Here is a 24,639-nt window from a genome sequence, read left to right as displayed (position 1 = left end):
TTGTAAATCATCTCGTGAATGACCCAGCAAGACAATGTCATCACCGAATCGCAGATTATTAAGGTATTCTCCATTAAAATAACAGCCTTTTTTTTGCGGAGGGTTCCAACAGGGTTTCCGCATCTTGACATTTCTTTTGAGGCTCTTTTGCTGCAGTACCCTGTCGCTTAAGGAAATCATTGTTTTTTTTTTTATTTCAAATAGACCAGTGGGGATGTTGGTGAACCATGATAATCATACTTTTCGGCAGCAGTGAGCATAAGTAGAGGAGCTTGAATAAGTTTTTGCACTTTACATATAAAAAGTGTGCTATTGACTTCAATAGACCACTGCGGAAAATAGATTAAGAACCAGTTACAAAACTTGTTCAGTGCATTGTTATTGTTTTAATAATAAGCGCTGCTGCACATGATTGTTTTTTCATTATTTTCCAGGGTGCAGTAAGTGGCACAGATATGTTGCATAAATTGTTACAAGGTCGCTGAGCGTGGGAAGCTGTGAAACCGGAAAACCGTTATCAGGTGCGATGTGAGTAAGGTGTGAAAAATGTTATTTATGAGAAGTCGATCATTGGTGAGAAACCAAATCCAAGACAAGTTTCTTAAAAGTCATTCTTGCACTTATTTTTTCGTTTTAGCGTAATATCTTGTTTCAAGAATGTTAGATTGTAAACAGGGAAATGACATAAAAGCAGGACATAGCCCTTGGTTTGTGTCTTTTCACCATTTGCAAGCTAACGTTCTTCAAACGAGATGTAATATCAAGTGCGCTTAGTTCTAGCTCTTGTGGCATATTACCTGTCCAGGTTAACGCGTGGAAGTTGAAGTCGGCGAGAATTGCTCAGGAGAATGTGTGCATAATCTAGTTAGGTGGTGTGTGAATTATTCAAATGTCAAGTGAAGGAATTATTGACATCTGCTTGAGGGCAGAAAGCGGCAGTTGTCACGGGTGGCAATGTGGCACAAAAAGATGTAAAAACAGCCCTAACGGGGCAAGGTATTTCAAATCTTCTGTGCTGTAGGCTGCTATGCACTGCGTTAAGGCAACCCCGCCGCGCTTCCAGCACATACGTACTCTACTGGACAGACGATCACATGACTGCAATTTGTTAGACATTTAAATAGTATTTTATAATGTCGGTTATAGCCAACTGCTCTACAAATTCTGTCACCTTAACTTCGATAAACTGAATAGACTCAGCAACTTGTCACTCCTAATGGCCGCAACTCGACTTAAACCGGTTAAAAAAAATGTGCACCAACTTGTTCTGTACGACGATTATTCTTATGTTTAATACATGCTAAGGACTTACCTAACTGCATTTCTTCCTCCATTCATCTCTTTGGTGTCGACTGGGCAGTATTGCATAAAATAAACATCGATAACGATATTGAATGCTTGCAATCTGATATTATCAGCGTTGTTTCTTGGTGAGAGAACAAGCTAATGAAACTTTCTATTAGCAAACAACAAACGGTGCGTATATCGTGTTCTGCTACTTGTATGCCTTGATACACATTAAAAAAGCTTTCTGCTAGAATCAATGTCAGCTTAAAAAGATTTTGTACTGTATATCACTAACCTTACATGAAATCTGCGGTTTGATCACAGCAGTAGAGGAGCTACTCAAATGCTTGCCTAAATAAAAAATTTTGTGAGGCTGAGGTTTTACCGTCCTCCTCTCAAAAAGCACCACACTGAAGACGCCCTAGTTGTCAGACTTACTCAAAGAAACACTTTCCCAAACGTACACAGATACATCAAGATGTACCCTCTAACATATAATGACGTCTGTCCCTTGCGCACAAACACACATCCCACACTCTTCCACATTTCGTGGGGGTGCGAGTGCAAACTCCAACCCTTCAAAACGCCTAGCACGTAATTTGAGCGGTGCAGGGGCAGCTGTCCGGCGATGCCCAGGCGGTACGAGAAGCGCTCGTCCAAAAAGTTCGTCGAGCAGCCGTGGCCAGTGGAGTCCTGGGACGAGAATGCCACCCACACGACCACTCGAACGAGATTAGTATTCACCTTGTTTTTAATAAATGTTTCTCCTCCTCCTCGCTATAGCAGGTGGGCAGCTCGCCTCCATTGCCGCAACGTGTTTTTTTTCCTGTCTTGTTCCTTGCTTGTGTTCGTCATTCATAGCCGCCAAAGCGCGGCCTTGTTTTTAGCTTCCTCACGAGACCGAACAGATATGTCTGCAAATATAGTACCGCTGAGGAAAGGTTTCCACGACTATGGAGATTTTTATCGCTGTGTTCTGGACCTTATCTCAAAAGCTCTGCGGCACCGCTAAATGAGCGCTGGTCGAAAGTGGAGGGGATTATTATCTATAATGCATCGAAATGGAGATTGCTGTTATCCTATAATGCATCGAACTGGAGACTGCGGTTAGCCTCGTAGTCATTTATTTCTTTATAACCCCAAGTTTCTGCGTCACACCAGTCTTAGGGCGCATTCCGTTGCGATTCATTTAATTTCGCGCTGCCGTCATTGTGCCGAAAGCAACAGCAGGTAGGAAACAGAACGGATCATCACACAGCCGGTAGCTTGTGGCACCGCAGCTAGCGAGCCTTGTGCCGCCGCATTCATGAAGTCCGGCTGAGTCACATGTATCAGACTGCGCCCATTCGTCGCACGAACGATGCGAGTTCTTTGCGAAAATTTATTTAGCAGCGACAAAGCTCGTGAGGCATGCCAAACTTGTCGCCGCACACCGCTACTCGTGGGCGTCGGCGCCTGTCGGCCAGTGGGAACTGGGCTCTGGACACTTAGGTAAAAGCAGGTGACGTTAAGGGCATGTTTCCGTCTGGACCAGTGGGATGTCTGCTCAAACACTCCGCGCTAGTGGGAGCAGCGACAAATGGTAGACGAGCACAGAAAATGTACACAGGCCTTTGCCCTCTGTTTCGAGACGAGACCTCGTGTGAATCACAGTGCGTAAAAAGACAGTGTTTGCTTTCTGCACTATGCCTTGAGGTTATAGGCTGCAGACGCGCGCACACACGCACGAAGGCACAGAAACATAAAAAAAGAAAGTTTTCTTTAAAACGTATAAGTGCGACTGAATCTTTATTATTCTCTTTATCTTTGTTATTAACATGGCAAGCTGCATGCATTTTAGATGCTTTCTATGAGGACCACGAGCACTTTAGCCGAGGCACACCTTTAAAGGGGTCCCAAACGGAATGGATCGCGACAGAATATGGATCTTAGCCTTTTTTTTCTCCCCAATATAAACCGGAAGTGCCGTCAAACCATCCGTGACATTATGAACGCAGGACATCCCGAACCGGAGCAAGCTTTGACGAGAAAAGTTCACGAATTTGATTCTTTCAAAAAGGCTTCCGCCATCTCGTACTGTTCATCACCGATGCTCGCTTATGCGGCTAAAACTTCCATAGGCGAGTTTTCATCTGGCCTGAATTTCATCTGCTTTTTACTTGACCAGGCGAGCCTTCCTCCCGCGCCCAACAAGCCATTCTTAGCTATTCTGCCCTATCAAGGAAATCACATCTCACTTATCTCTCTCAACCTGGCCCGCCCTTCTTCGTAAACGTTTCTGAGTGCCTCGTTCTTGGCATGCCTCTGCATTCTGCTAAGAACGCCCAGGCTCTTCATACGGCGGTTTCTGCCTGCCACTCTATCACTCACTCACTTTGCCGTGTCGTGGGGCAGTATTTCAGCCTGCGCGAACCGCACTCATGTCGAATGTCTCATGCGCTGGCCCGAAACAAGTTTATCTGCTTCGTACCGCATGTATTCTTCACCCAGGCCGAACTGAACACTCTCGGCACCTCTCTACAAGGCCTCTATAAGGCTGTCTCCGCCTCCCCATAACCACTTCCACCGATACACTTTATGCCACCGGACACTTCTGTTCTGGAACCTGGAAGATCTCCATTGTTGAGACTAAAAAATGAAATCTACTTCATACTATGCGCTCAACCTGGCATCGTTCAGGACGTGGACGTCCTCGGAAAGGTGCGCTGCAGCCCGCGATAGAATGGTAAGGTCTCGAATTTGCTTCGACTTGGAGAGGGAACCGAAGAAGCTAGAAAAGAGGAAGTCCATTAACTAGTTAGCGGTAATAGGGAAAATAAAGGACTCAAGATGTTGCTGCAGAACAGATATTCATCTTTAACTGAGGAAGGCGATCTTAATGTTCATAAAATGAACTAATATCTGATTGCTACGATTACGGAGTGCGCAGTAGAAGTAGGCGGTAGGACGGTTCGACAGGATACCGGAGACTATCTCAGGAGACGAAAGATCTGATTAAGGATCGGCAAAGCATGATGGCTTCTAACCCTACATACAGCATAAAATTAGCAGAGCTATCGAAGTTAATAAGCGCAAGTAACCGTCATAAGGAAGTTTTATATGGAGAAAATCGAGCATGTTCTAAAGAATGGAGGTTGCCCACAAGCGGTGAAGAGGAAACCAGGCATAGGAAAAAAAAACACATGAATGCGTTAAGAGACAAGGTGGGCAATGTCATTAGTATAATATGGATAAGGTAGTTAAACTAGCCGATTGGTTCTACACAAATCTATATAATAGCCAATGTAATCAGAACGTTAATGAGAGGCGACAGAAGCGAACAACAGTGCGTCATCCGCCAGTAACGAAAGAGGAGGTAAAGAAAGCCTTAGGAACAATGCAAAGGGGAAAAGCAGCTGGTATTGATCAGGTAGCAGCAGATCTGTTGAAGGACGGAGGGGACATTGCGCTGGAAAACCAGTCCCCCTCTATACGCAACGCCTTATGACCTCGACCGTACCAGAAGCTTAGAAGAACGCAAACGTCATCGTAATTGATAAGAAAGGCGAAGCCAAGGACTTCAAAAGCTACAGAACGGTCAGCATAGTGTCAGCTGGCTACAATGTATATATTAAGATAATCGCTAATAGAGTCAGGGAAATCTCACACTTTATTCAACGAAATGATCAGGTAGACTTTCATAAAGGATATAACATAGTAGATGATATTCACACAACCAATCAGATGATAGAGATATGCGCAGAATATAACCAGTCCCTATATATTGCCTTCATTGATTACGAGAAAGCATTCGACTGAGCGGAAACCTCAACAGTCATACAGGCATTGCGGAATCAGGGTGTAGAAGAGCCTTATGTCAAAATACTGGAAGATATATATATATATATATATATATATATATATATATATATATATATATATATATATATATATATATATATATATATATATATATATATATATATATCAAATGCGACTTACAATACTCCCCCAAAAAGTAAGCAATAAAATTTCAATAAGGAAGGGCTTCAGGCAAGGATACACAATCTCGCCAATGCTATTCGCCGCCTGTTTACAGGAGGTATTCCGAGGCCTGAACTAGGAACAGTTGGGAATAAGAGTTAATGGCGAATACCTATATAACCTGCGATTCGCTGATGGCATTGCCTTGCTATGTCACTCAGGAAGGCGAACTGCAAATCATGATCAATGAGTTAAACAGACAGAGCAGGACGGTGGCTCTAAATATAACATGCAGAAAAGCAAAGTTATGTTCACCAGTCTAGGAAGAAAACAGCATTCAAAATTGGCAACGAGGTGCTAGAAGTGGCAAAGGTCTACTTAGGGCATGTAGCGAAAGCTGATCCGGATCATGAGAGGGAAATAACTAGAAGGATAAGGATGAGGTAGAGCGCATATGGCAGGTCCTCTCCGATCATGGATGGCAGTTTACTGAAGAGAATATTGTACAACAGCTGTATCTTACCGCTGCTCACCTACGGGGCAGAAACGTGGAGGATAGCGAAAACGGTTCAGCTAAAGTTAAGGACAACGCAGCGGGCTATGGCAAGAAAAATGATACGTGTAACGTTAAGAGACCGGAAGCGGGCCAGAACAAACGCGGGTCAATTTAACCATAGTCCAATTCTGGAGAAAGAAATGGGATTGGGCAGGGCATGTAATGCGAAGGCAAGATAACCACTTGTCCTTAAGGGTAACGGAGTGGAATCCAAGAGATGGAAACCGCAGCAGGGCGCAGCAGAAGGTTAGGTGGGCGGATGAGATTAACAAGCTTGTACGAATAGGTTGGGCGCTGCTGGGAAAGGACAGTAATAATAGGAGACATGGAAAAGGGTTTTTGCCGTGCAGTGGGTGTAGTGAGGATGATGATGATGATGATGACGTCTGCTCTCTTCGCACTGTCCTTTATCTTTACGGCGACCGACAAGTCGTTCGACTCTAAAGAACAGCTCACTGGCACTGGCTCTTCAACTAGGCTACTCTTCCCCCATACAGGCGGCCTCTGTTCCTGTTCCTTTCCCTCCGGAGGCTCGTAATCTCCGTATGCTTGCTCTTCCCTCCAATACGTCACCAGTCCTGCATGCTGGTCGCCTACATGTTGCTGTCTCTCCTCACAGTCCTCCCTTCAATACTGACGAAGTGGCGGGCACAGATGCCTCTTGCGTGGCTCCTCGAGCCTCCAGTAGCGAAGCCCTCATTCATGCTCTCCTTTGTACCCTTATTACTTACTTTAGCGACCCTCTCATATCCCGGGCCCGGCCCCCGCCCTCCCCCCCCAACATTCTCTCGCTCGAAGTCCTCTGCATCATTCACGCCGCTCAACATTTTCATTCTCTCCCACCTGTTCCTGACTATACAGTATACACTGACTCCCAGGCAGTCATTCGTTTCATTCAATCAGAAAAAAAATCCCGCCACATCTGTTCACGGAACTTGAGAAAAACCTGGATCAGTGCAGCCTTGCCGCATTTTTCACCGATGCGCCCCAGGGTACTCGCGAATTGACGGCAATGAGATGGCTAATGAGCTCTCCCATGAATCTCAACCGAGTGCCGTTTACCCGTGGCCAATACCCTCGGAGGGTGGGTCGCGCCAGCATCAAAGAGTATTACCACGCTGTCCGCCTTGAGCGTAAACTGTACCGTGACCCTCATACTAGTCTTTCTCTGCAGCAGACTCACACCACTTGTCACATCTGCACGGCTTTATGCACAAACTACCGTGTCGATTACGCTTACCTCTCACGCTGTTCATTCTTCTATCGGGCTGCTTTGCAATCGGATTTGTTTCCCACCCTCTCACACACTGTAGGAATCTGGCTGGACTGGTTTAAAGTTGAAGGTGAAGACGAATAGCGCCTGCTCGTACAACAGGTCATCGACTTCAAAAGCCCCTAAGTGTTGTGCCTCAATAAAGTCTCGTACTACTACTATCACCAATGTTAGGTTAAGCGTCAATTGATGGTGAAAGAAAGAATGTAAAGTCTGTATACGACAAGTGAAAAGCAGAAATGGAGCCAGGTTGCTAAAGGCACTCAATATTGCAGTCGCGTAATGACCTTAAGGTAAAAATTCAGTGTGCCCTCAAGTTATCAGCATCTTTTCATTCCCACGCTAAGAGGTTTAGTCGTCTTTTACTCACGTTCATTAAACCCAGTCTTGACACAGACGATCTTTGAGCCGGCGAAAATGGCGGCCGCGAATGCCTGCACTAAGTCGACACTGTTGGCTGACACGAATGCCATCATGTCTCCTGGCTCGAAGCCGAGCTCCTGGAGTCCAGCGGAGATGCACTCGCAGGCGTCCTCAAGGTCTGCCCCGGTGTAGCGCTGACCCGATGCAGCGTCAATCTGGACAGTCAGAAGAAAGGTAGAAACGTTTGGGATGAGGCATTGTTTGCCTGGTTTCAGGTCACGCCGGTAAAGCGGTACCATGGGCTGGCGAGCGAGGCATTGCTTAATCACTAGTCGCAACACAACGGACTCTGTCCCGAGCTTTCCACCGAACTGGTCTGACGAGCAGCGACGGCGCCTGAAGCAACGCCGGCGAAAAGGCGGCCTGTCTTCGTGATAAGAGACCATTTGCCTAGCGAGCTGTCCCAGGGAGCACAGGTTTTTATCAACAAGGCAAGAGCCGGCTACGTCATGACTGATGACATAGTCGCGTTATAGAAGTGGAGTCGGCAACGGAATGACCCCGCCGACCCGTAGTCACCGCTACCAGTGAAGCGCTACGCGTGCAGCTTTGAACTGATCCTAAGTTTGCGGCAAGTTTTCGGACATCACCAGCGACCATTTATGAGAACTGGATACTGCCACAATGTGCGGAGAAAGAGACATTTGACTCACTGAGGAGCCTCGCTCGTGAGGCTTCCATTGTCACACCTAGCGCGCCCTACCGGCACGCCTTTTCGCCGTTAGGCTCCACATATTGATCTCCTTCACCGTTTGGCAGGGGTCTTGCCCGCAACGTTTATTGTAGCGACAGCTACACTACGCCACCTCTTCGGGCCTTCAGCGTGGCCATTGTGACAACCTCTAGTCGCTTGGTTAGTCACGTGGTGCGGAGCAGCTGCTGCTGCCGGCGGCACGGCGAGCCGGCGAAACCAAGGTGCAACAGCTGTGCGCATTCGCCATGTCGAGTGGGACGAAGATGAAGAAGGAACGCCCAGCGAAACTGAGAGGCGAAAGACTAACTTTGCACTTTGACTCAGCGTGTTCCACTTGGCCAGATGTAGCTATCGCGTCACTACAGGTTTATACAGCCTAAACCACTGCCAATTTTTGTTTACTTCTGTGCAGCGAGTAGCAAGATGAAGAACGAACAGGTTAAACGCGTCACAAATACCGGAAGAAGGTCCGTAGTCATGGAAGGGGATCCTGTACAGCAGCAGCATTTCTACAACTGCACCTATGAGCTCTACGGATGTAGTACAGAAAAACAAAAACAAAGAAAAGGGAACCCAAAGCTTTTAAAACTGGGAAGGAGAAAGAATAACGCCTGCACGCAGCACAAGATAGCAGCAACGATGAGTACATAGAGACCAGTACATAGAGACCAAACAGTTGCGCACAATTACCTATACAGCGCTTAAACTAATACATCGGACACTGCTATAAACAAAAAAAATTCCCTTATTCAGCACACGGTTGACAGATACCTGCTACTTTTTTCTTGACAGTATTTTAAGAGAGCAGCCACATCAATCCTAGTGTGGCGCTATATTTTGAAAGAAGTCCAGTACCTACAAATTTTAAGCTTTTCTGAGCAGTAAGAGCAAATTTATAAGATATTTAGAGCTGCATTCTCTGAAGCCAATAATACTGCTTGAGCAGGATGATTTTCGGCCCCTGTGCCGGTAACCGATTCCATCGGCAGACTTGTGCTCAGTGGCCAGTTTCAAGCTTTTATGTTCACCGCGGAAGATCAGTTCTAAATTTCAGCCGCTAAGAAAGAGGCCGCGTGGTCGAATATCGGCCGTAGATGCCGCGTTTCGTCGGAGGCCAATGTAAAAGACACATTTCGTTTGCGATGTTGATTCAGGCTTATAATTACTAGGTGGTCGAGCGCTGCATTAGACCCCCGCTGTGGATGCCACGATTCTAATGAAGCTGTTGCAAAGTTATCCGTGTATTTTGCGGTGCCCGCGCTGGTGTAGGATCTCCCGGCCACCGAGCGCACTATTTGACACCCCTGGGATGGCTCAGTGCTTATAATTCACGGCTGGTGACCCTAAAGACGGGAATTCCATCAAAGCTGTGGCAGCCGCGTTTCAAGTGATGCTGTTGCAAATCAACCCATGCACTTTGCGATGGTCGTTCAGGTTTAGGATTCACAGGTGGTCGAGTGCTCTATTAGACCACCCAGCAATGGTTCAGTGGTTATGATGCTCGGGTACTGACCCCAAAGAAGGGAATTCTATCCACACCGTGGCAGCCACAATTCGAGTGAGTCGGGCGTTCGATTAGAACGCCTGCGATAGCTCAGTGGTTATTGTGCTCGGCTGCTGACGCCGTGGCGCCCGTTTCCGAGTGAAGCTGCTGCATAGCGACAAATGTATTTTCCGACGTTCGTGCACATTTAGGAATCCCAGGCAGTCGAGCGCTCCATTAGACCCCCCGTGATGGCTCATTCGATATGGTGCTAGGCTGCTGGCCCGAAAGCAGAGAATTCCATCCACGCCGCTGCGGCCGCAATTTCAGTGAAACTGTTGCAAAGCGAACCATGTACTTTGCAACTTTTGTACAGGTTTAGGAATTCCAGGCAAACAAACGCTCTATTACACCCCCGCGATGGCTCAATGGATATGTTGCTCGGCTGCGTACCCGAAAGAAGGGAATTCCATCCACTCCGTTGAGGCCGCATTTCCAGTGAAGCTGTTGCAAAGCGAACCATGTGCTTTGCAACTTTTGTACACGTTTCCGTTTCCGAGGCAAACAAACGCTCTGTTACATCCCCGCGATGGCTCAGTGGATATGTTGCTCGGCTGCGTACCCGAAAGAAGGGAATTCCATCCACTCCGTTGCGGCCACATTTCTAGTGAAGCTGCTGGAAAGCGAACCATGTACTTTGCAACTTTTGTACATGTTTAGGATTCCCAGGCAATCAAACGCTCTATTACAACCCGATGGCTCAGTGGATATGTTGCTCGGCTGCGTACCCGAAAGAAGGGAATTCTATCCACTCCGTTGCGGCCGCATTTCCAGTGAAGCTGCTGGAAAGCGAACCATGTACTTTGCAACTTTTGTAAATGTTCAGGATTCCCAGGCAATCAAACGCTCTATTATAGTCCCGCGATGGCTCAGTGGATATGTTGCTCGGCTGCGTACCCGAAAGAAGGGAATTCTATCCACTCCGTTGCGGCCGCATTTCCAGTGAAGCTGCTGGAAAGCGAACCATGTACTGTGCAACTTTTGTAAATGTTTAGGATTCCCAGGCAATCAAACGCTCTATTATAGCCCCGCGATGGCTCAGTGGATACGTTGCTCGGCTGCGTACCCGAAAGAAGGGAATTCTATCCACTCCGTTGCGGCCGCATTTCCAGTGAAGCTGTTGCAAAGCGAACCATGTACTTTGCAACTTTTGTACAGGTTTAGAATTCCCAGGCAATCAAACGCTCTATTCCAAGCCCGCGATGGCTCAGTGGATATGTTGCTCGGCTGTGTACCCGAAAGAAGGGAATTCTATCCACTCCGTTGCGGCCGCATTTCCAGTGAAGCTGCTGGAAAGCGAACCATGTACTTTGCAACTTTTGTAAATGTTTAGGATTCCCAGGCAATCAAACGCTCTATTATAGCCCCGCGATGGCTCAGTGGATATGTTGCTCGGCTGCGTACCCGAAAGAAGGGAATTCTATCCACTCCGTTGCGGCCGCATTTCCAGTGAAGCTGCTGGAAAGCGAACCATGTACTTTGCAACTTTTGTAAATGTTTAGGATTCCCAGGCAATTAAACGCTCTATTATAGCCCCGCGATGGCTCAGTGGATATGTTGCTCGGCTGCGTACCCGAAAGAAGGGAATTCTATCCACTCCGTTGCGGCCACATTTCCAGTGAAGCTGCTGGAAAGCGAACCATGTACTGTGCAACTTTTGTAAATGTTTAGGATTCCCAGGCAATCAAACGCTCTATTATAGCCCCGCGATGGCTCAGTGGATACGTTGCTCGGCTGCGTACCCGAAAGAAGGGAATTCTATCCACTCCGTTGCGGCCGCATTTCCAGTGAAGCTGTTGCAAAGCGAACCATGTACTTTGCAACTTTTGTACAGGTTTAGAATTCCCAGGCAATCAAACGCTCTATTCCAAGCCCGCGATGGCTCAGTGGATATGTTGCTCGGCTGTGTACCCGAAAGAAGGGAATTCTATCCACTCCGTTGCGGCCGCATTTCCAGTGAAGCTGCTGGAAAGCGAACCATGTACTTTGCAACTTTTGTAAATGTTTAGGATTCCCAGGCAATCAAACGCTCTATTATAGCCCCGCGATGGCTCAGTGGATATGTTGCTCGGCTGCGTACCCGAAAGAAGGGAATTCTATCCACTCCGTTGCGGCCGCATTTCCAGTGAAGCTGCTGGAAAGCGAACCATGTACTTTGCAACTTTTGTAAATGTTTAGGATTCCCAGGCAATTAAACGCTCTATTATAGCCCCGCGATGGCTCAGTGGATATGTTGCTCGGCTGCGTACCCGAAAGAAGGGAATTCTATCCACTCCGTTGCGGCCACATTTCCAGTGAAGCTGCTGGAAAGCGAACCATGTACTGTGCAACTTTTGTAAATGTTTAGGATTCCCAGGCAATCAAACGCTCTATTATAGCCCCGCGATGGCTCAGTGGATACGTTGCTCGGCTGCGTACCCGAAAGAAGAGAATTCTAAACACTCCGTTGCGGCCGCATTTCCAGTGAAGCTGCTGGAAAGCGAACCATGTACTTTGCAACTTTTGTAAATGTTTAGGATTCCCAGGCAATTAAACGCTCTATTATAGCCCCGCGATGGCTCAGTGGATATGTTGCTCGGCTGCGTACCCGAAAGAAGGGAATTCTATCCACTCCGTTGCGGCCGCATTTCCAGTGAAGCTGCTGGAAAGCGAACCATGTACTTTGCAACTTTTGTGCAGGTTTAGGATTCCCAGGCAATAAAACGCTCTATTCCAACCCCGCGATGGCTCAGTGGATATGTTGCTCGGCTGCGTACCCGAAAGAAGGGAATTCTATCCACTCCGTTGCGGCCGCATGTCCAGTGAAGCTGTTGCAAAGCGAACCATGTACTTTGCAACTTTTGTACAAGTTTAGGATTCCCAGGCAATCAAACGCTCTATTACAGCCCCGCGATGGCTCAGTGGATATGTTGCTCGGCTGCGTACCCGAAAGAAGGGAATTCTATCCACTCCGTTGCGGCCGCATTTCCAGTGAAGCTGCTGGAAAGCGAACCATGTACTTTGCAACTTTTGTAAATGTTTAGGATTCCCAGGCAATCAAACGCTCTATTATAGCCCCGCGATGGCTCAGTGGATATGATGCTCGGCTGCGTACCCGAAAGAAGGGAATTCTATCCACTCCGTTGCGGCCGCATTTCCAGTCAAGCTGCTGGAAAGCGAACCATGTACTTTGCAACTTTTGTAAATGTTTAGGATTCCCAGGCAATTAAATGCTCTATTATAGCCCCGCGATGGCTCAGTGGATATGTTGCTCGGCTGCGTACCCGAAAGAAGGGAATTCTATCCACTCCGTTGCGGCCGCATTTCCAGTGAAGCTGCTGGAAAGCGAACCATGTACTTTGCAACTTTTGTAAATGTTCAGGATTCCCAGGCAATCAAACGCTCTATTATAGTCCCGCGATGGCTCAGTGGATATGTTGCTCGGCTGCGTACCCGAAAGAAGGGAATTCTATCCACTCCGTTGCGGCCGCATTTCCAGTGAAGCTGCTGGAAAGCGAACCATGTACTGTGCAACTTTTGTAAATGTTTAGGATTCCCAGGCAATCAAACGCTCTATTATAGCCCCGCGATGGCTCAGTGGATACGTTGCTCGGCTGCGTACCCGAAAGAAGGGAATTCTATCCACTCCGTTGCGGCCGCATTTCCAGTGAAGCTGCTGGAAAGCGAACCATGTACTTTGCAACTTTTGTAAATGTTTAGGATTCCCAGGCAATCAAGCGCTCTATTACAGCCCCGCGATGGCTCAGTGGATATGTTGCTCGGCTGCGTACCCGAAAGAAGGAAATTCCATCCACTCCGTGGCGGCCACATTTCCAGTGAAGCTACTGGAAAGCGAACCATGTACTTTGCAACTTTTGTACAGGTTTAGGATTCCCAGGCAATCAAACGCTCTATTACAACCCGTTGGCTCAGTGGATATGTTGCTCGGCTGCGTATCCGAAAGAAGGGAATTCCATCCACTCCTTTGCGGCCGCATTTCCAGTGAAGCTGTTGCAAAGCGAATCATGTACTTTGCAACTTTTGTACAAGTTTAGGATTCCCAGGCAATCAAACGCTCTATTACACCCCCGCGATGTCTCAGTGGATATGTTGCTCTGCTGCGTACGCGAAAGAAGGGAATTCTATCCACAACGTTGCGGCCGCATTTCCAGTGAAGCTGTTGCAAAGCGAACCATGTGCTTTGCAACTTTTGTACACGTTTACGATTCCGAGGCAAACAAACGCTCTATTACATCCCCGCGATGGCTCAGTGGATATGGTGCTAGGCTGCTGGCCCGAAAGCAGGGAATTCCATCCACGCCGCTGCGGCCGCATTTTCAGTGAAGCTGTTGCAAAGCGAACCATGTACTTTGCAACTTTTGTACATGTTTAGGATTCCCAGGCAATCAAACGCTCTATTAAAACCCCGCGATGGCTCAGTGGATATGTTGCTCGGCTGCGTACCCGAAAGAAGGGAATTCTATCCACTCCGTTGCGGCCGCATGTCCAGTGAAGCTGTTGCAAAGCGAATCATGTACTTTGCAACTTTTGTACATGTTTAGGATTCCCAGGCAATCAAACGCTCTATTACAGCCCCGCGATGGCTCAGTGGATATGTTGCTCGGCTGCGTACCCGAAAGAAGGGAATTCTATCCACTCCGTTGCGGCCGCATTTCCAGTGAAGCTGCTGGAAAGCGAACCATGTACTTTGCAACTTTTGTAAATGTTTAGGATTCCCAGGCAATCAAACGCTCTATTATATTCCCGCGATGGCTCAGTGGATATGTTGCTCGGCTGCGTACCCGAAAGAAGGGAATTCTATCCACTCCGTTGCGGCCGCATTTCCAGTGAAGCTGCTGGAAAGCGAACCATGTACTTTGCAACTTTTGTAAATGTTTAGGATTCCCAGGCAATCAAACGCTCTATTACAGCCCCGCGATGGCTCAGTGGATATGTTGCTCGGCTGCGTACCCGAAAGAAGGAAATTCCATCCACTCCGTTGCGGCCACATTTCCAGTGAAGCTACTGGAAAGCGAACCATGTACTTTGCAACTTTTGTACAGGTTTAGGATTCCCAGGCAATCAAACGCTCTATTACAACCCGATGGCTCAGTGGATATGTTGCTCGGCTGCGTATCCGAAAGAAGGGAATTTCATCCACTCCTTTGCGGCCGCATTTCCAGTGAAGCTGTTGCAAAGCGAATCATGTACTTTGCAACTTTTGTACATGTTTAGGATTCCCAGGCAATCAAACGCTCTATTACAACCCGATGGCTCAGTGGATATGTTGCTCGGCTGCGTATCCGAAAGAAGGGAATTCCATCCACTCCTTTGCGGCCCCATTTCCAGTGAAGCTGTTGCAAAGCGAATCATGTACATTGCAACTTTTGTACATGTTTAGGATTCCCAGGCAATCAAACGCTCTATTGCAGCCCCGCGATGGCTCAGTGGATATGTTGCTCGCCTGCGTACCCGAAAGAAGGGAATTGCATCCACTCCGTTGCGGCCGAATTTCCAGTGAAGCTGTTGCAAAGCGAACCATGTACTTTGCAACTTTTGTACAGGTTTAGGATTCCCAGGCAATCAAACGCTCTATTCCAACCCTGCGATGGCTCAGTGGATATGTTGCTCGGCTGCGTACCCGAAAGAAGGGAATTCTATCCACTCCGTTGCGGCCGCATTTTCAGTGAAGCTGCTGGAAAGCGAACCATGTACTTTGCACCTTTTGTAAATGTTTAGGATTCCCAGGCAATCAAACGCTCTATTATAGCCCCGCGATGGCTCAGTGGATATGTTGCTCGGCTGCGTACCCGAAAGAAGGGAATTCTATCCACTCCGTTGCGGCCGCATTTCCAGTGAAGCTGCTGGAAAGCGAACCATGTACTTTGCAACTTTTGTAAATGTTTAGGATTCCCAGGCAATTAAACGCTCTATTATAGCCCCGCGATGGCTCAGTGGATATGTTGCTCGGCTGCGTACCCGAAAGAAGGGAATTCTATCCACTCCGTTGCGGCCGCATTTCCAGTGAAGCTGCTGGAAAGCGAACCATGTACTTTGCAACTTTTGTAAATGTTTAGGATTCCCAGGCAATCAAACGCTCTATTATAGCCCCGCGATGGCTCAGTGGATATGTTGCTCGGCTGCGTACCCGAAAGAAGGGAATTCTATCCACTCCGTTGCGGCCGCATTTCCAGTGAAGCTGCTGGAAAGCGAACCATGTACTGTGCAACTTTTGTAAATGTTTAGGATTCCCAGGCAATCAAACGCTCTATTATAGCCCCGCGATGGCTCAGTGGATACGTTGCTCGGCTGCGTACCCGAAAGAAGGGTATTCTATCCACTCCGTTGCGGCCGCATTTCCAGTGAAGCTGCTGGAAAGCGAACCATGTACTTTGCAACTTTTGTAAATGTTTAGGATTCCCAGGCAATTAAACGCTCTATAATAGCCCCGCGATGGCTCAGTGGATATGTTGCTCTGCTGCGTACGCGAAAGAAGGGAATTCTATCCACAACGTTGCGGCCGCATTTTCAGTGAAGCTGTTGCAAAGCGAACCATGTGCTTTGCAACTTTTGTACACGTTTACGATTCCGAGGCAAACAAACGCTCTATTACATCCCCGCGATGGCTCAGTGGATATGTTGCTCGGCTGCGTACCCGAAAGAAGGAAATTCCATCCACTCCGTTGCGGCCACATTTCCAGTGAAGCTGCTGGAAAGCGAACCATGTACTTTGCAACTTTTGTACAGGTTTAGGATTCGCAGGCAATCAAACGCTCTATTACAACCCGATGGCTCAGTGGATATGTTGCTCGGCTGCGTATCCGAAAGAAGGGAATTTCATCCACTCCTTTGCGGCCGCATTTCCAGTGAAGCTGTTGCAAAGCGAATCATGTACTTTGCAACTTTTGTACATGTTTAGGATTCCCAGGCAATCAAACGCTCTATTACAACCCGATGGCTCACTGGATATGTTGCTCGGCTGCGTATCCGAAAGAAGGGAATTCCATCCACTCCTTGGCGGCCGCATTTCCAGTGAAGCTGTTGCAAAGCGAATCATGTACTTTGCAACTTTTGTACATGTTTATGATTCCCAGGCAATCAAACGCTCTATTACAGCCCCGCGATGGCTCAGTGGATATGTTGCTCGGCTGCGTACCCGAAAGAAGGGAATTCCATCCACTCCGTTGCGGCCGCATTTTCAGTGAAGCTGCTGGAAAGCGAACCATGTACTTTGCACCTTTTGTAAATGTTTAGGATTCCCAGGCAATCAAACGCTCTATTATAGCCCCGCGATGGCTCAGTGGATATGTTGCTCGGCTGCGTACCCGAAAGAAGGGAATTCTATCCACTCCGTTGCGGCCGCATTTCCAGTGAAGCTGCTGGAAAGCGAACCATGTACTTTGCAACTTTTGTAAATGTTTAGGATTCCCAGGCAATTAAACGCTCTATTATAGCCCCGCGATGGCTCAGTGGATATGTTGCTCGGCTGCGTACCCGAAAGAAGGGAATTCTATCCACTCCGTTGCGGCCGCATTTCCAGTGAAGCTGCTGGAAAGCGAACCATGTACTTTGCAACTTTTGTAAATGTTTAGGATTCCCAGGCAATCAAACGCTCTATTATAGCCCCGCGATGGCTCAGTGGATATGTTGCTCGGCTGCGTACCCGAAAGAAGGGAATTCTATCCACTCCGTTGCGGCCGCATTTCCAGTGAAGCTGCTGGAAAGCGAACCATGTACTGTGCAACTTTTGTAAATGTTTAGGATTCCCAGGCAATCAAACGCTCTATTATAGCCCCGCGATGGCTCAGTGGATACGTTGCTCGGCTGCGTACCCGAAAGAAGGGAATTCTATCCACTCCGTTGCGGCCGCATTTCCAGTGAAGCTGCTGGAAAGCGAACCATGTACTTTGCAACTTTTGTAAATGTTTAGGATTCCCAGGCAATTAAACGCTCTATAATAGCCCCGCGATGGCTCAGTGGATATGTTGCTCTGCTGCGTACGCGAAAGAAGGGAATTCTATCCACAACGTTGCGGCCGCATTTTCAGTGAAGCTGTTGCAAAGCGAACCATGTGCTTTGCAACTTTTGTACACGTTTACGATTCCGAGGCAAACAAACGCTCTATTACATCCCCGCGATGGCTCAGTGGATATGTTGCTCGGCTGCGTACCCGAAAGAAGGAAATTCCATCCACTCCGTTGCGGCCACATTTCCAGTGAAGCTGCTGGAAAGCGAACCATGTACTTTGCAACTTTTGTACAGGTTTAGGATTCGCAGGCAATCAAACGCTCTATTACAACCCGATGGCTCAGTGGATATGTTGCTCTGCTGCGTATCCGAAAGAAGGGAATTTCATCCACTCCTTTGCGGCCGCATTTCCAGTGAAGCTGTTGCAAAGCGAATCATGTACTTTGCAACTTTTGTACATGTTTAGGATTCCCAGGCAATCAAACGCTCTATTACAACCCGATGGCTCACTGGATATGTTGCTCGGCTGCGTATCCGAAAGAAGGGAATTCCATCCACTCCTTGGCGGCCGCATTTCCAGTGAAGCTGTTGCAAAGCGAACCATGTACTTTGCAACTTTTGTACAGGTTTAGGATTCCCAGGCAATCAAACGCTCTATTATAGCCCCGCGATGGCTCAGTGGATACGTTGCTCGGCTGCGTACCCGAAAGAAGGGAATTCTATCCACTCCGTTGCGGCCGCATTTCCAGTGAAGCTGCTGGAAAGCGAACCATGTACTTTGCAACTTTTGTAAATGTTTAGGATTCCCAGGCAATCAAACGCTCTATTACAGCCCCGCGATGGCTCAGTGGATATGTTGCTCGGCTGCGTACCCGAAAGAAGGAAATTCCATCCACTCCGTTGCGGCCACATTTCCAGTGAAGCTACTGGAAAGCGAACCATGTACTTTGCAACTTTTGTACAGGTTTAGGATTCCCAGGCAATCAAACGCTCTATTACAACCCGATGGCTCAGTGGATATGTTGCTCGGCTGCGTATCCGAAAGAAGGGAATTCCATCCACTCCTTTGCGGCCGCATTTCCAGTGAAGCTGTTGCAAAGCGAATCATGTACTTTGCAACTTTTGTACAAGTTTAGGATTCCCAGGCAATCAAACGCTCTATTACACCCCCGCGATGTCTCAGTGGATATGTTGCTCTGCTGCGTACGCGAAAGAAGGGAATTCTATCCACAACGTTGCGGCCGCATTTCCAGTGAAGCTGTTGCAAAGCGAACCATGTGCTTTGCAACTTTTGTACACGTTTACGATTCCGAGGCAAACAAACGCTCTATTACATCCCCGCGATGGCTCAGTGGATATGGTGCTAGGCTGCTGGCCCGAAAGCAGGGAATTCCATCCACGCCGCTGCGGCCGCATTTTCAGTGAAGCTGTTGCAAAGCGAACCATGTACTTTGCAACTTTTGTACATGTTTAGGATTCCCAGGCAATCAAACGCTCTATTAAAACCCCGCGATGGCTCAGTGGATATGTTGCTCGGCTGCGTACCCGAAAGAAGGGAATTCTATCCACTCCGTTGCGGCCGCATGTCCAGTGAAGCTGTTGCAAAGCGAATCATGTACTTTGCAACTTTTGTACATGTTTAGGATTCCCAGGCAATCAAACGCTCTATTACAGCCCCGCGATGGCTCAGTGGATATGTTGCTCGGCTGCGTACCCGAAAGAAGGGAATTCTATCCACTCCGTTGCGGCCGCATTTCCAGGGAAGCTGCTGGAAAGCGAACCATATACTTTGCAACTTTTGTAAATGTTTAGGATTCCCAGGCAATCAAACGCTCTATTATAGCCCCGCGATGGCTCAGTGGATATGATGCTCGGCTGCGTACCCGAAAGAAGGGAATTCTATCCACTCCGTTGCGGCCGCATTTCCAGTCAAGCTGCTGGAAAGCGAACCATGTACTTTGCAACTTTTGTAAATGTTTAGGATTCCCAGGCAATTAAATGCTCTATTATAGCCCCGCGATGGCTCAGTGGATATGTTGCTCGGCTGCGTACCCGAAAGAAGGGAATTCTATCCACTCCGTTGCGGCCGCATTTCCAGTGAAGCTGCTGGAAAGCGAACCATGTACTTTGCAACTTTTGTAAATGTTCAGGATTCCCAGGCAATCAAACGCTCTATTATATTCCCGCGATGGCTCAGTGGATATGTTGCTCGGCTGCGTACCCGAAAGAAGGGAATTCTATCCACTCCGTTGCGGCCGCATTTCCAGTGAAGCTGCTGGAAAGCGAACCATGTACTTTGCAACTTTTGTAAATGTTTAGGATTCCCAGGCAATCAAACGCTCTATTACAGCCCCGCGATGGCTCAGTGGATATGTTGCTCGGCTGCGTACCCGAAAGAAGGAAATTCCATCCACTCCGTTGCGGCCACATTTCCAGTGAAGCTACTGGAAAGCGAACCATGTACTTTGCAACTTTTGTACAGGTTTAGGATTCCCAGGCAATCAAACGCTCTATTACAACCCGATGGCTCAGTGGATATGTTGCTCGGCTGCGTATCCGAAAGAAGGGAATTCCATCCACTCCTTTGCGGCCGCATTTCCAGTGAAGCTGTTGCAAAGCGAATCATGTACTTTGCAACTTTTGTACATGTTTAGGATTCCCAGGCAATCAAACGCTCTATTACAACCCGATGGCTCAGTGGATATGTTGCTCGGCTGCGTATCCGAAAGAAGGGAATTCCATCCACTCCTTTGCGGCCCCATTTCCAGTGAAGCTGTTGCAAAGCGAATCATGTACATTGCAACTTTTGTACATGTTTAGGATTCCCAGGCAATCAAACGCTCTATTGCAGCCCCGCGATGGCTCAGTGGATATGTTGCTCGCCTGCGTACCCGAAAGAAGGGAATTGCATCCACTCCGTTGCGGCCGAATTTCCAGTGAAGCTGTTGCAAAGCGAACCATGTACTTTGCAACTTTTGTACAGGTTTAGGATTCCCAGGCAATCAAACGCTCTATTCCAACCCTGCGATGGCTCAGTGGATATGTTGCTCGGCTGCGTACCCGAAAGAAGGGAATTCTATCCACTCCGTTGCGGCCGCATTTTCAGTGAAGCTGCTGGAAAGCGAACCATGTACTTTGCACCTTTTGTAAATGTTTAGGATTCCCAGGCAATCAAACGCTCTATTATAGCCCCGCGATTGCTCAGTGGATATGTTGCTCGGCTGCGTACCCGAAAGAAGGGAATTCTATCCACTCCGTTGCGGCCGCATTTCCAGTGAAGCTGCTGGAAAGCGAACCATGTACTTTGCAACTTTTGTAAATGTTTAGGATTCCCAGGCAATTAAACGCTCTATTATAGCCCCGCGATGGCTCAGTGGATATGTTGCTCGGCTGCGTACCCGAAAGAAGGGAATTCTATCCACTCCGTTGCGGCCGCATTTCCAGTGAAGCTGCTGGAAAGCGAACCATGTACTTTGCAACTTTTGTAAATGTTTAGGATTCCCAGGCAATCAAACGCTCTATTATAGCCCCGCGATGGCTCAGTGGATATGTTGCTCGGCTGCGTACCCGAAAGAAGGGAATTCTATCCACTCCGTTGCGGCCGCATTTCCAGTGAAGCTGCTGGAAAGCGAACCATGTACTGTGCAACTTTTGTAAATGTTTAGGATTCCCAGGCAATCAAACGCTCTATTATAGCCCCGCGATGGCTCAGTGGATACGTTGCTCGGCTGCGTACCCGAAAGAAGGGAATTCTATCCACTCCGTTGCGGCCGCATTTCCAGTGAAGCTGCTGGAAAGCGAACCATGTACTTTGCAACTTTTGTAAATGTTTAGGATTCCCAGGCAATTAAACGCTCTATAATAGCCCCGCGATGGCTCAGTGGATATGTTGCTCTGCTGCGTACGCGAAAGAAGGGAATTCTATCCACAACGTTGCGGCCGCATTTTCAGTGAAGCTGTTGCAAAGCGAACCATGTGCTTTGCAACTTTTGTACACGTTTACGATTCCGAGGCAAACAAACGCTCTATTACATCCCCGCGATGGCTCAGTGGATATGTTGCTCGGCTGCGTACCCGAAAGAAGGAAATTCCATCCACTCCGTTGCGGCCACATTTCCAGTGAAGCTGCTGGAAAGCGAACCATGTACTTTGCAACTTTTGTACAGGTTTAGGATTCGCAGGCAATCAAACGCTCTATTACAACCCGATGGCTCAGTGGATATGTTGCTCGGCTGCGTATCCGAAAGAAGGGAATTTCATCCACTCCTTTGCGGCCGCATTTCCAGTGAAGCTGTTGCAAAGCGAATCATGTACTTTGCAACTTTTGTACATGTTTAGGATTCCCAGGCAATCAAACGCTCTATTACAACCCGATGGCTCACTGGATATGTTGCTCGGCTGCGTATCCGAAAGAAGGGAATTCCATCCACTCCTTGGCGGCCGCATTTCCAGTGAAGCTGTTGCAAAGCGAATCATGTACTTTGCAACTTTTGTACATGTTTATGATTCCCAGGCAATCAAACGCTCTATTACAGCCCCGCGATGGCTCAGTGGATATGTTGCTCGGCTGCGTACCCGAAAGAAGGGAATTCCATCCACTCCGTTGCGGCCGCATTTTCAGTGAAGCTGCTGGAAAGCGAACCATGTACTTTGCACCTTTTGTAAATGTTTAGGATTCCCAGGCAATCAAACGCTCTATTATAGCCCCGCGATGGCTCAGTGGATATGTTGCTCGGCTGCGTACCCGAAAGAAGGGAATTCTATCCACTCCGTTGCGGCCGCATTTCCAGTGAAGCTGCTGGAAAGCGAACCATGTACTTTGCAACTTTTGTAAATGTTTAGGATTCCCAGGCAATTAAACGCTCTATTATAGCCCCGCGATGGCTCAGTGGATATGTTGCTCGGCTGCGTACCCGAAAGAAGGGAATTCTATCCACTCCGTTGCGGCCGCATTTCCAGTGAAGCTGCTGGAAAGCGAACCATGTACTTTGCAACTTTTGTAAATGTTTAGGATTCCCAGGCAATCAAACGCTCTATTATAGCCCCGCGATGGCTCAGTGGATATGTTGCTCGGCTGCGTACCCGAAAGAAGGGAATTCTATCCACTCCGTTGCGGCCGCATTTCCAGTGAAGCTGCTGGAAAGCGAACCATGTACTGTGCAACTTTTGTAAATGTTTAGGATTCCCAGGCAATCAAACGCTCTATTATAGCCCCGCGATGGCTCAGTGGATACGTTGCTCGGCTGCGTACCCGAAAGAAGGGAATTCTATCCACTCCGTTGCGGCCGCATTTCCAGTGAAGCTGCTGGAAAGCGAACCATGTACTTTGCAACTTTTGTAAATGTTTAGGATTCCCAGGCAATTAAACGCTCTATAATAGCCCCGCGATGGCTCAGTGGATATGTTGCTCTGCTGCGTACGCGAAAGAAGGGAATTCTATCCACAACGTTGCGGCCGCATTTTCAGTGAAGCTGTTGCAAAGCGAACCATGTGCTTTGCAACTTTTGTACACGTTTACGATTCCGAGGCAAACAAACGCTCTATTACATCCCCGCGATGGCTCAGTGGATATGTTGCTCGGCTGCGTACCCGAAAGAAGGAAATTCCATCCACTCCGTTGCGGCCACATTTCCAGTGAAGCTGCTGGAAAGCGAACCATGTACTTTGCAACTTTTGTACAGGTTTAGGATTCGCAGGCAATCAAACGCTCTATTACAACCCGATGGCTCAGTGGATATGTTGCTCTGCTGCGTATCCGAAAGAAGGGAATTTCATCCACTCCTTTGCGGCCGCATTTCCAGTGAAGCTGTTGCAAAGCGAATCATGTACTTTGCAACTTTTGTACATGTTTAGGATTCCCAGGCAATCAAACGCTCTATTACAACCCGATGGCTCACTGGATATGTTGCTCGGCTGCGTATCCGAAAGAAGGGAATTCCATCCACTCCTTGGCGGCCGCATTTCCAGTGAAGCTGTTGCAAAGCGAACCATGTACTTTGCAACTTTTGTACAGGTTTAGGATTCCCAGGCAATCAAACGCTCTATTATAGCCCCGCGATGGCTCAGTGGATACGTTGCTCGGCTGCGTACCCGAAAGAAGGGAATTCTATCCACTCCGTTGCGGCCGCATTTCCAGTGAAGCTGCTGGAAAGCGAACCATGTACTTTGCAACTTTTGTAAATGTTTAGGATTCCCAGGCAATCAAACGCTCTATTACAGCCCCGCGATGGCTCAGTGGATATGTTGCTCGGCTGCGTACCCGAAAGAAGGAAATTCCATCCACTCCGTTGCGGCCACATTTCCAGTGAAGCTACTGGAAAGCGAACCATGTACTTTGCAACTTTTGTACAGGTTTAGGATTCCCAGGCAATCAAACGCTCTATTACAACCCGATGGCTCAGTGGATATGGATCTCGGCTGCGTATCCGAAAGAAGGGAATTCCATCCACTCCTTTGCGGCCGCATTTCCAGTGAAGCTGTTGCAAAGCGAATCATGTACTTTGCAACTTTTGTACAAGTTTAGGATTCCCAGGCAATCAAACGCTCTATTACACCCCCGCGATGTCTCAGTGGATATGTTGCTCTGCTGCGTACGCGAAAGAAGGGAATTCTATCCACAACGTTGCGGCCGCATTTCCAGTGAAGCTGTTGCAAAGCGAACCATGTGCTTTGCAACTTTTGTACACGTTTACGATTCCGAGGCAAACAAACGCTCTATTACATCCCCGCGATGGCTCAGTGGATATGGTGCTAGGCTGCTGGCCCGAAAGCAGGGAATTCCATCCACGCCGCTGCGGCCGCATTTTCAGTGAAGCTGTTGCAAAGCGAACCATGTACTTTGCAACTTTTGTACATGTTTAGGATTCCCAGGCAATCAAACGCTCTATTAAAACCCCGCGATGGCTCAGTGGATATGTTGCTCGGCTGCGTACCCGAAAGAAGGGAATTCTATC

General features: G+C 48.0%; 1 protein-coding gene across 5 annotated transcripts in view; it reads right to left on the bottom strand.

The window, feature by feature from the left end:
* The window catches only part of LOC144106449 (luciferin 4-monooxygenase-like), a 246,029-nt gene that overhangs the window by 132,804 nt on the left and 88,586 nt on the right, over positions 1–24,639 (bottom strand). For all 5 annotated transcript variants that reach the window (XM_077639264.1, XM_077639263.1, XM_077639261.1 and 2 more), the window contains one exon: positions 7,450–7,657. In XM_077639264.1, the coding sequence (XP_077495390.1) occupies positions 7,450–7,657 (208 nt within the window). The remainder of the gene's footprint in view (positions 1–7,449; positions 7,658–24,639) is intronic.

This window comes from Amblyomma americanum, chromosome 10 (assembly GCF_052857255.1).
Source record: "Amblyomma americanum isolate KBUSLIRL-KWMA chromosome 10, ASM5285725v1, whole genome shotgun sequence".
Lineage (NCBI taxonomy): Eukaryota > Metazoa > Arthropoda > Arachnida > Ixodida > Ixodidae > Amblyomma > Amblyomma americanum.
Note: the sequence above shows the minus strand (reverse complement) of the source record. Positions and strands in the feature narration are given on the sequence as shown.